The sequence below is a fragment of the Eutrigla gurnardus genome (genome assembly GCF_963514095.1).
Source record: "Eutrigla gurnardus genome assembly, chromosome: 18".
Lineage (NCBI taxonomy): Eukaryota > Metazoa > Chordata > Actinopteri > Perciformes > Triglidae > Eutrigla > Eutrigla gurnardus.
The window spans coordinates 2,702,816-2,715,610 of NC_139929.1; the positions used below are offsets into that span (position 1 = coordinate 2,702,816).

Here is a 12,795-nt window from a genome sequence, read left to right on the forward strand (position 1 = left end):
AACGCTTCGTGAGGAATTAAAAAGAGTAATTGTAACCGGGCAGACTGAAAACATTTCCCATACTTGGTGCTATCCCACAGGGCCGAAGCTTCATACGCTCTTTTTGTGGGGAGATCTTTTTTTTTTGGCATTTGATGCCGAGCGGGTTGTATGTTTGTATTAAACATTTTTTGGGGAATGGGCGGCTCATTATTTTCTGCGCTCCGGCCGTTCTCCCTCTCCAGTGTAACCGCTGATAGAGGACAGACTGAACCACATTTCTTTTTTTTCAGGGGTCCCACACACACACACACACACACACACACACACACACACACACACACACACACACACACACACACACACACACACACACACACACACACACACACACATACCTGCAGGGGTATTTGATTTGGCAACTGGACCTTGGAGGGCCCATTACCACCAGAGCAATGAATCAAAGCATTTTGGGGGTTGTTATTGTATTTGTTTACTTGGGCAGATGTCTTGGCAAAGTCAAATATATATATATATATATATATTTAAAAAAGAGCCCGCAGACTGCAATTCATTACCAAAAAGGATACACTGGGGTTTGTATTGTGTGGTATCGAGTCATATTTTGTGTAATTTAATAAGCACTTATATCTGGATTCATTTTCCGTCATATTTTGTAAAGAATAACCTCCTTAAGCTGCAAAAACTATGAGTAAAACATGTTTTTACAAACTGAGCAATACTTAATACTGATGCTTCTCTGCAGGGGTCAATGAAGGATCGTGTTGGAATCTTGCTTTTGGTTTTATTGCATACAAAATGCATTACAGTGATTCACATAATGTGATTTTGGGTGGGAACTTTTTTGTGTTTAAGGTGCGTTTCGTCGCCTCCCTCTCCGACTCCCACTCCCGTCCTCGTGGCTAACAAAAGAGATAGTGTGACACCTCCTGAATTACCGGCGCTCCGTGATTGATTGACTTGTTGTCGGCTTTGCCGCGACCGCTGGAATGCACCTCGTGTGAAAAGGTGCCTCCAACAAACACACTGGTGCATACCTCTCCTCGGGTTACCTGGGCGGTGGAGCCGCTGTTATAAATCTCATTGTGTGATGGAGGGACAGGAAAAAAGAAGGGGGAATGAATATTTGAATCAAAAATATCGCCTCAGAAGAAGAAAAAAAAGAAGCTTTTTTCTCTCCAGGTGTTTTTGTTTGTAACGTGAGTCTAACACAAAACCAAAAATATGAAATGCAGCATATAATGTCATAAAGCGTCTGATTGGTTATGGTAATTCTCCACTCAGCCAAAATATATAGCTTTTAAAGCTCAGAGTGAAATCACTAAAAACAGATGTGGTACCACCAAAGAGTGTGGGAGTATCTATATTTTACCCGCATGGCATAAATCAAAAATATATATAGGTGCTGAGAATAGAAAGCATGTGACGTCTTTGGCGTGACAGTTCCGCCGTTCCCGTGTTTAAGTGGCGGCGGGAGCTTTTATTTTGCGGCGCTATAGACCCTCGAGATCCCCACATCCTGTAAAGGGCCTTCGTCCCCCTGGCAGGGACCTGATCCTGCAGAGGAGGAAGCAACCAATCACAGGGGGGAGAGAAAATATTAGATCAGCTCTGGGAAAAATTAATAAAATTCTCTCCATGCCTGCCTCAACGGCTGAACTGAGGCGTTGCACTTTATATCGTCAGAGAGACTCCATTAAACGTCCTCCTTCCTCCCTGCAGGGTGGAAATGATCTACGGGCATCATGGAAGGTGTTGTGTTCCTCCAGACGAAGGGTGGTCCACGCAACCGGATCCCTCCACATCACACGGGGAGGGAGGGGGGGGGGGGACATGAAAACAAACGCACTTATTGATCACGGAGGCGTCCGCCATAATCAAATAGCACGCTGGTTTGTTTGAAGTTTGGAGTTTACAAGGTGGGTGTTTGCCGAGACCCCTCCATGTCTCACCCCCCTTCTCAAACACACACACACGCAGACAGACAGGAAAGTGTTATTTGTATTGTTAAATTTACATTAAAGTCCATTTTAATTGCATCAGGCCACTAAGCAGATCTCACAATAATGGGCCTGACAGGGAAAATTGCAATCATCTGTGAAGTAGCCCGCGGCGGTGTAATGGACAAAACCTGATTAATTTAATCTTGTTGCACTCCATTATGGCTGCACTTTATCATTTCAACAGATGGAGCGCCAAGAAATTAAAAAACGCTCTCAAGGATATGTGGCACCTCCCCCTCCCCTCCCCCGTTTATCTAAGGTGTGTGTGGGCTCGCCGTGTGGAGACGAGGGGGCTCGGACTGGAATGAGTGCATTTTACCGCCCTAACGAGATTACGCAGACGGTCAATTGATGCAACAAATCATCAGAATTGTCTGGCGATGTATCGCTGAAGGCTGTTAAGGGCTGTCCATCCAACGTCCGATGAGTTGATGTTATCGAAGGAGCAGGATGGCCTGTTTTACACAACCGCCAATGTTGGATATTCACTCAACTGTTGTATAAAAGCTGCTGTTTTAACACGGATTCATCCTGCTGCGTGGCCCGACGTGATGTCATTATGGAATAGTCAGTTTAAAAACCACTTGTAAGAGAAAAGAACAACTTTATTAATGTTTCATTATCTAGAAGTGGAGTGAAGTAGATGAAGAAAGCCAGACATCCTTATTTTAATAGACTCATTTAGACAATAATTAGTAGTTTACCCCTTAATATGAATTATTATCTGTCTGCCCCTTATTATAGGATTCATATCAGTTCAAGTTTAAATTGTTCTCTTGCAGATTGTCATCATTTATAGAGGCCTGAAAAAAGTAGTATTTGTTAGTATTTTATGGCCCATGTGGTCCAAAACTTGCCTGGCAACCACCAAAAACATTAAATATCATATATATATGTATATGTATATACATATACATATATATATATACACACAGACACCAGTTGGAGTGAATAATCAATAAGATTAGCTGCCATTGACAGTGAAAAACAATCATTCAAGTCTTGATGGTTGCATGGGAACCTATAGGTGGCGCTCTAGTTCATATCCAGACAGAGAGGGGGGGGGGGGGGGGGGGAGAGATATGGTTTTCTATGTACAAGCACCATAATATGGGTTATAATCATATAAGTCGAGTAATTAATGTGTAATTAAAGCTTTAATTTCTGTTAAATGTCATAAAATCAAATCCTTAGCAGAGTTTTAAAACTATGACGTAAGCACGTCTTTGGCAGGAAACCAACCTGTTACAGTGCGCGTGTGAAGCTGTCCTCGTGCCCGTGGCTGGCTTCATTTGATACCGGTGGGCAGCGCGCGCGTGCACGCACACACACACACACACATAGACGCGCGGAGGATCTATCTCACTGTAACCTTCCGACTCCGCTGCCGTTTTAAAGAACGAGCTTTGACGTCGTATTGATAAGCCGACGCTCACGCGGGTTGTGCGTGTCTCGCGCCACACTTCCCAGCCTGCAGCGGGGAAAGGAGCAGTGACTGCCGGGTAAAAAACGGAGAGACTTGTTGCGTGTGGTGGTGGTGGCGGTGGTGACGCAGCAGCTTACCTACGTCGAGAAGGTAAGCGGCTGTTTGGGGATCTACTTTCTCTCTTTTATCTATCGAACTCTCTAGAAGTTAAACGGATACATTGTTGACAATTTGTTTACTTCAAATGTGTTAAATTAACACACTGTTTCCAATGTGGGCGGGGCCTCGAGTCCTGTCACAGCTCCGGTATTAACTGTGACAGATGGATCACTCCGCACTCATGCATTAAGACTATCATATATATATATATATATATATATATATATATATATATATATATATATATATATATATATATATATATACACATAGTAGTTTATGAAACCTTTTTTAAGTGTGTGTTTACTTATGAAAGTACATTTCTTCTGTACATTTTCTTACAATATTTCAGTTTTATTCCACGTAATTTAGTAAGTAGTCCATCAAATATAAGCATCTGTTTAGACCAATAAGTGGACAGTTTTTTTTGCTTTCACTGCCAGAAAAAAAAAGGTAGTTCAGGTTGCATACGGGACATTTATCAAAATAAGTTAACAGCAGTTGTACTTGGGTTTTGCTCTCGTTCATTTTGCCCCCGGGGCTGCAGTCATTTTTCTGTCTAATTATTTCCTTTTTTGTATTATTATTTTTTCACCGTGCACCACACTCGACAGTGATGGATGGCAGGTTACAAATGGACGTTTTCTCCTCGGTTGGTGTATGTTGGATTGACTGGAGCGTTGCGTGGTCGTTTCTTCCCTCAGACCTTGGAGAAGATTGTGTTCCCCGCTCTGCTTTTCCCATTCCCAACACGATACAGTTTGTCTTCATTTTCCTCCGACTTCTGCTCATTTTGGTGATGTATGGCCGAGGCACATCGCCCGGACAGAAGTGTAGGTTATGTCAAAGTTATGCCGGCGTGATTGCACGCCGTTGGTTTGCGGCCTTCTATGTACCGGTGCAACAACACCCCGAGTACACGCAACACTGGAAACAAGACGGCGGTTCGCCCTGATTGGATGTTTTTCTTTGTCTGGCAGAGCCGCGTGGTCAAACCTTCGCTGTCTAGATCTCAATTCAAGATGCAAATGATGAGGTCACGAGGTCATGCATGTGGGCCCGCGGTCGCACGAACCACGTGATGCTGGAGTCACGATGGTAGACGAGAGGAAGACGTCTGAGATATTACAGAAGTGTCAGGTTACGGATTCTGGCCGTCGGTAATCAGACGGCTTGTTATGCTTTCAGTGCACGGAGACATGATTATCTACAAAATTAATTTTCCTTAAATAGTTCTACTAATTAGGGCTGGGACACTTTTTAATTGCAGATTAGAATATCAATTAATTAGGTTGCTTGTTTTATAAATCATCAGACAGACAGACAGGGAGGTAGGCATGTAGATAGATAGACAGGTAGGTAGGTAGGTAGACAGACAGACAGAGAGACAAGAAGGTAGTCAGGCAGATGGATAGACGGACAGACAGACAGGGAGGTAGGCAGGCAGACAGAGAGACAGGCTACTACTCAAGCAAACTCAAGACAAATAAAAGGAGTGACTAAACTTTAAATCTTTTATTTTTCTTATTTCACGGTGATGTCACATCCCTGAATGACATATTTTTTATTGACCTCTTTATTGACACATTTCTGTATTTCCAACAGCTGTGAGTTCAGTTATTCATATTTGAAGACATGTGGTAGCGCGGCGGGGATCCTGCAGCGCGTCACGTCGGCAGCAACGAGCAGAACGAGCAGACGTTTTTATTCACATATATATATATATATATATATATATATATATACATCCATGTACTGTACATGTGCTTCACGTTTTCTTTTTAAGACTCCAACTTCAGAGGAAACGTCTTCCAGTCTACTTTTTTTTGAAGTTACATGCTCCTCCAATTACCCCCCCTGGTGTCCTTGGACGGCTCTTTGAGTGCCTGAAAATGTTGCGGACCATTAATTCTGGATTGTCTTCATCTGTTTGCATAATTTCCCCTCCGTAACCATTTTCCTCCCGCCGGTGGTTTTCACATCTCTGCTCTCGGTGTTGTTTTTTTTCCTCCTTTTTTTTTATTAATGTTTTCAGGAGATTTAAATGTTATATATTTTTTTCCCTCAATACCACTGACAGTTGTTAAACTTTTACATCGGCTTGTTTTACGGCGTCCGGCCTGTCAGCTGTGTATTGTACACAGCATGTGTGTTTTATTGAAACTCTCCACCTGCCTGCAGATATTTACAGATGTGTTGGATAATATGTTCATGCTTTTATTTTATTAAAGGCATAAACTGTCGGTAAACAGAAAAAAGAAGGAAAAAAAGAATAAAGAGGGGTGTTTTCCTTTAACCGTAAAAAAGTTTTTCAGTTAGACTAATTTGCTGTCAGGCAGGAGGTTGTTTTTGCAACTCAGGCAGACTCCAGAAATTAATTTATCCAAATAACCAAGTCCTCCTGGGTGCGTGGAGGTTGGGACACTGGAAATGGCCCTTTGGTCGAGGCAACGCTGCCGTTTGATGTCTGGAATGTTTTGGCTGACTTAGAGCAGGCGACTGGAGTGGAGGGGATCATTTTCACTGACCCTTGGGATTTTTTTAACCATTTTCATACACTGAGAACAAAACAAAGTGAGGAGAAATGCCTGAGCTGATTTGCATCGACTTTTGCTATCAAAAACACGGGAGGGGTGAAGGGAGGGGGGGAGGCTGATTTAGTTGTTTTTTTAAGGGCGTATTAAGGTGGAACTTTTTTGTTGTCATGACGTCCTGCATGCTAAAATGTATTTCTATGAGGTTTGGCTCTTTGGTCTTTCTTTAAATAAAAGAAAAAGGCTTATAATAAAAATCCTTTTATTAGTGCCCCCCCGTGCTAATTAGGTGGTCATTTGGCCCGCATGCAAAGTCAACACCAGCCCCCTCCTGATAACACAAACACCCTGATTGTACTTTTTTTCAATGTATAAAAATCCCCTCATTAGCTGCACCCACGCTGTCGGTGTATAATTTGTTCTATCCGATTAAAATTAATTTAATTCCTGTAAGAGTTTAATCAAAACAACTCAAATGCTTTGCTTTTATTAAACAAGCCCTGAGGAAAAAAACCAGGCGGTCTTCAGCCAACGGGGGCCGCTTGAGTTTCCAGAGTAATAAATAATTCACGGGTCCTGTGTGATGAGCTGCTGAGGACAGAAATCCCTAATGACAGCTTTTTATAACCTATGACTCAGCTGGCCATTATGCTGCTGACATCCTCACACAGAGCGCATTCCCTCCGCATGCTCGGCACGCTCGCTGCATCGCCGCATCGCTGCAAAGTAATGTCTCAATCACAGGAAAGGATGCATATTAAGTGTTCTTAACGAGACGGCTCATTAAGGCTGCAACTGACCATTCCTTTCACTATCATCTTGATATGCTAGAAGATATTTCTTCTTTAAAAGTCTTTTCAAATTACTTTGTGGATTAATTATCAATTAATTGAATAGTTTATCATCGCAGCTCTTTACATCTCATCTGTGCTGTAACTTGTAAAAGCTGCTTTCATATTATTTATGGACTATTTTAGTGTCTTTTCTTCGTTCTTCGTCTCCACGTCTTTCTTCTAAAGTCTAAAGTTTGGTGAAAATGTATTTAGTTTGTTTGGAAGTGAAAGCTTCATTCCACAAACTGTGTATTACTTCCTGCCTCAGCCTCATGCATGGAGTTACCTTAGCGTCCCGTTGCTACCGTGTGAGCAGAGAAACTGTATAATTGAGTTCCTCCAGTCGGCTTCAGGCCTGCGACTGATCAAGTGCTACACGCCGTTTGATTGGCATAATGGCACCATACCCCCCCAGGTAAGGTCAGTCCGAGCAACATCTGGGCCTATTATGCATTATGCAACCCCCGGTATGAAAGGCCTCATATGGTATTGGTTGATATCATTATTGTTATCATTTCCAAACCCCCACCAGCCCCCCCCCTCTCCCAGCTCTCACTAAGAATAGGTGTTTAATTTTAGATGCAAAAAAAAAAAAAAGATCCAATTACTCCAGGCCTCTCTGCTCGTGGTCGTCCCCTGGAGTTGGTGCAAAGGGGGGAAATAAATCTGGCGTCCTTGATTAAGTACCTGACAATAGAGTTAGCACTAGTGGTTTATAGTGATACGGGCAATTAGGCCCAACGAGTAATTTACAGTACGGCTCGCAGGTGGCGACCCGGTGTGAGCTCGGGACCACCTCGCTAACAAATTAGATCGTAGCTCTGTAGGGCTTCCAAATAAAGCAAAGCAATCAAAGATTATATACATATATTTATACAAAAAGGTTGAATCAGTATTTCAAAATGTGATCTGACTTTTGTCCATGTGAAAAGGAATGAACGGTCACTTTTTTATACGTTGTTGATCTTTTTACGTCAGCGTGCCGACCGGCTGCTCCTCTCGCTGCTACCTATTAATTATGAAATACTGGAGGTGCTCGCCCGTTTGGTTTTTACTGCCTCTTCCTGCTGAACTCGGGTGTGAAAGGCTGCTGTTCTTAAATAGGTGTATTAAAAAGTAAGAGTGGATGGAAGGGGGAGGGGGGGGGGGGCTCTCCTGGTCTCTCCAGCATTATGTCATCAGAGTCAAAAAGGCACGGAGGCAAGAAAAATGGCTTGTTTCGCACATAGACACCTTAACACATGGAGCAAAGGAAGCATGTGTGGCTACTTCACTTTACTGTAGCAGGAAACGCAGCACACACACATGTGGGGGGGGGGGGGGGGGGGGGGGGTAACCAGTCTATAAGACATGTAGAGACAGACAGGTAACCAGTCTATCTGACATGTAGAGACAGACAGGTAACCAGTCTATCACAGGTAGAGACAGACGGGTAACCAGTCTATCACAGGGAGACATGAAGAGACAGACAGGTAACCAGTCTATCACAGGGAGACATGTAGAGACAGACAGGTAACCAGTCTATCTGACATGTAGAGACAGACAGATAACCAGTCTATCACAGGGCTGACATGTAGAGACAGACAGGTAACCAGTCTATCACAGGGAGACATGTAGAGACAGACAGGTAACCAGTCTATCACAGGGAGACATGTAGAGACAGACAGGTAACCAGTCTATCACAGGACTGACATGTAGAGACAGACAGGTAACCAGTCTATCACAGGTAGACATGTAGAGACAGACAGGTAACCAGTCTATCACAGGGCTGACATGTAGAGACAGACAGGTAACCAGTATATCACAGGGCTGACATGTAGAGACAGACAGGTAACCAGTCTATCACAGGGCTGACATGTAGAGACAGACAGGTAACCAGTCTATCACAGGGAGGCATGTAGAGACAGACAGGTAACCAGTCTATCACAGGACTGACATGTAGAGACAGACAGGTAACCAGTCTATCACAGGGAGACATGTAGAGACAGACAGGTAACCAGTCTATCACAGGACTGACATGTAGAGACAGACAGGTAACCAGTCTATCACAGGTAGAGTAGAGACAGACAGGTAACCAGTCTATCACAGGGCTGACATGTAGAGACAGACAGGTAACCAGTCTATCACAGGGCCGACATGTAGAGACAGACAGGTAACCAGTCTATCACAGGTAGAGACAGACAGGTAACCAGTCTATCACAGGGAGACATGTAGAGACAGACAGGTAACCAGTCTATCACAGGGCCAACATGTAGAGACAGACAGGTAACCAGTCTATCACAGGGAGACATGTAGAGACAGACAGGTAACCAGTCTATCACAGGGCCAACATGTAGAGACAGACAGGTAACCAGTCTATCACAGGTAGAGACAGACAGGTAACCAGTCTATCACAGGGAGACATGTAGAGACAGACAGGTAACCAGTCTATCACAGGGCCAACATGTAGAGACAGACAGGTAACCAGTCTATCACAGGGCCAACATGTAGAGACAGACAGGTAACCAGTCTATCACAGGGCCGACATGTAGAGACAGACAGGTAACCAGTCTATCACAGGGCTGACATGTAGAGACAGACAGGTAACCAGTCTATCACAGGGCTGACATGTAGAGACAGACAGGTAACCAGTCTATCACAGGGCTGACATGTAGAGACAGACAGGTAACCAGTCTATCACAGGGAGACATGTAGAGACAGACAGGTAACCAGTCTATCACAGGGCTGACATGTAGAGACAGACAGGTAACCAGTCTATCACAGGGAGACATGTAGAGACAGACAGGTAACCAGTCTATCACAGGGAGACATGTAGAGACAGACAGGTAACCAGTCTATCACAGGGCCGACATGTAGAGACAGACAGGTAACCAGTCTATCACAGGTAGAGACAGACAGGTAACCAGTCTATCACAGGGAGACATGTAGAGACAGACAGGTAACCAGTCTATCACAGGGCCAACATGTAGAGACAGACAGGTAACCAGTCTATCACAGGGAGACATGTAGAGACAGACAGGTAACCAGTCTATCACAGGGCCAACATGTAGAGACAGACAGGTAACCAGTCTATCACAGGTAGAGACAGACAGGTAACCAGTCTATCACAGGGAGACATGTAGAGACAGACAGGTAACCAGTCTATCACAGGGCCAACATGTAGAGACAGACAGGTAACCAGTCTATCACAGGGCCAACATGTAGAGACAGACAGGTAACCAGTCTATCACAGGGCCGACATGTAGAGACAGACAGGTAACCAGTCTATCACAGGGCTGACATGTAGAGACAGACAGGTAACCAGTCTATCACAGGGCTGACATGTAGAGACAGACAGGTAACCAGTCTATCACAGGGCTGACATGTAGAGACAGACAGGTAACCAGTCTATCACAGGGAGACATGTAGAGACAGACAGGTAACCAGTCTATCACAGGGCTGACATGTAGAGACAGACAGGTAACCAGTCTATCACAGGGCCAACATGTAGAGACAGACAGGTAACCAGTCTATCACAGGGCTGACATGTAGAGACAGACAGGTAACCAGTCTATCACAGGGCTGACATGTAGAGACAGACAGGTAACCAGTCTATCACAGGGCTGACATGTAGAGACAGACAGGTAACCAGTCTATCACAGGGAGGCATGTAGAGACAGACAGGTAACCAGTCTATCACAGGGCTGACATGTAGAGACAGACAGGTAACCAGTCTATCACAGAGCTGACATGTAGAGACAGACAGGTAACCAGTCTATCACAGGGCTGACATGTAGAGACAGACAGGTAACCAGTCTATCACAGGGCTGACATGTAGAGACAGACAGGTAACCAGTCTATCACAGGGAGACATGTAGAGACAGACAGGTAACCAGTCTACAGGGCTGACATGTAGAGACAGACAGGTAACCAGTCTATCACAGGGCCGACATGTAGAGACAGACAGGTAACCAGTCTATCACAGGGCTGACATGTAGAGACAGACAGGTAACCAGTCTATCACAGGGAGACATGTAGAGACAGACAGGTAACCAGTCTATCACAGGGAGACATGTAGAGACAGACAGGTAACCAGTCTATCACAGGGAGACATGTAGAGACAGACAGGTAACCAGTCTATCACAGGGCTGACATGTAGAGACAGACAGGTAACCAGTCTATCACAGGGCTGACATGTAGAGACAGACAGGTAACCAGTCTATCACAGGGAGACATGTAGAGACAGACAGGTAACCAGTCTATCACAGGGAGACATGTAGAGACAGACAGGTAACCAGTCTATCACAGGGCTGACATGTAGAGACAGACAGGTAACCAGTCTATCACAGGGCTGACATGTAGAGACAGACAGGTAACCAGTCTATCACAGGGAGACATGTAGAGACAGACAGGTAACCAGTCTATCACAGGGAGACATGTAGAGACAGACAGGTAACCAGTCTATCACAGGGCTGACATGTAGAGACAGACAGGTAACCAGTCTATCACAGGGCTGACATGTAGAGACAGACAGGTAACCAGTCTATCACAGGGAGACATGTAGAGACAGACAGGTAACCAGTCTATCACAGGGAGACATGTAGAGACAGACAGGTAACCAGTCTATCACAGGGAGACATGTAGAGACAGACAGGTAACCAGTCTATCACAGGGAGACATGTAGAGACAGACAGGTAACCAGTCTATCACAGGGAGACATGTAGAGACAGACAGGTAACCAGTCTATCACAGGGAGACATGTAGAGACAGACAGGTAACCAGTCTATCACAGGGCTGACATGTAGAGACAGACAGGTAACCAGTCTATCACAGGGAGACATGTAGAGACAGACAGGTAACCAGTCTACCACAGGGCTGACATGTAGAGACAGACAGGTAACCAGTCTATCACAGGGAGACATGTAGAGACAGACAGGTAACCAGTCTATCACAGGGAGACATGTAGAGACAGACAGGTAACCAGTCTATCTGACATGTAGAGACAGACAGGTAACCAGTCTATCACAGGGAGACATGTAGAGACAGACAGGTAACCAGTCTATCACAGGGAGACATGTAGAGACAGACAGGTAACCAGTCTATCACAGGGCTGACATGTAGAGACAGACAGGTAACCAGTCTATCACAGGGAGACATGTAGAGACAGACAGGTAACCAGTCTATCACAGGGCTGACATGTAGAGACAGACAGGTAACCAGTCTATCACAGGGAGACATGTAGAGACAGACAGGTAACCAGTCTATCACAGGGAGACATGTAGAGACAGACAGGTAACCAGTCTATCACAGGGAGACATGTAGAGACAGACGGGTAACCAGTCTATCACAGGGAGACATGTAGAGACAGACAGGTAACCAGTCTATCACAGGGAGACATGTAGAGACAGACAGGTAACCAGTCTATCACAGGGAGACATGTAGAGACAGACAGGTAACCAGTCTATCACAGGGAGACATGTAGAGACAGACAGGTAACCAGTCTATCACAGGGAGACATGTAGAGACAGACAGGTAACCAGTCTATCACAGGGAGACATGTAGAGACAGACAGGTAACCAGTCTATCACAGGGAGACATGTAGAGACAGACAGGTAACCAGTCTATCACATGGAGACATGTAGAGACAGACAGGTAACCAGTCTATCACAGGGCTGACATGTAGAGACAGACAGGTAACCAGTCTATCACAGGGAGACATGTAGAGACAGACAGGTAACCAGTCTATCACAGGGCTGACATGTAGAGACAGACAGGTAACCAGTCTATCACATGGAGACATGTAGAGACAGACAGGTAACCAGTCTATCACAGGGCTGACATGTAGAGACAGACAGGTAACC

The 12,795-nt window shown here is 44.7% G+C and overlaps 1 protein-coding gene across 1 annotated transcript in view; it reads left to right on the plus strand.

The window, feature by feature from the left end:
* Nucleotides 1–4,683: 4,683 nt before the first annotated feature.
* eya1 (EYA transcriptional coactivator and phosphatase 1) overlaps nucleotides 4,684–12,795 on the plus strand; it is a gene marked incomplete at its 5' end in the record, with an annotated part of 27,844 nt that continues 19,732 nt past the window's right edge. The window contains one exon of the mRNA XM_084033648.1: nucleotides 4,684–4,748. Within this exon, the coding sequence (XP_083889774.1) occupies nucleotides 4,684–4,748 (65 nt within the window). The remainder of the gene's footprint in view (nucleotides 4,749–12,795) is intronic.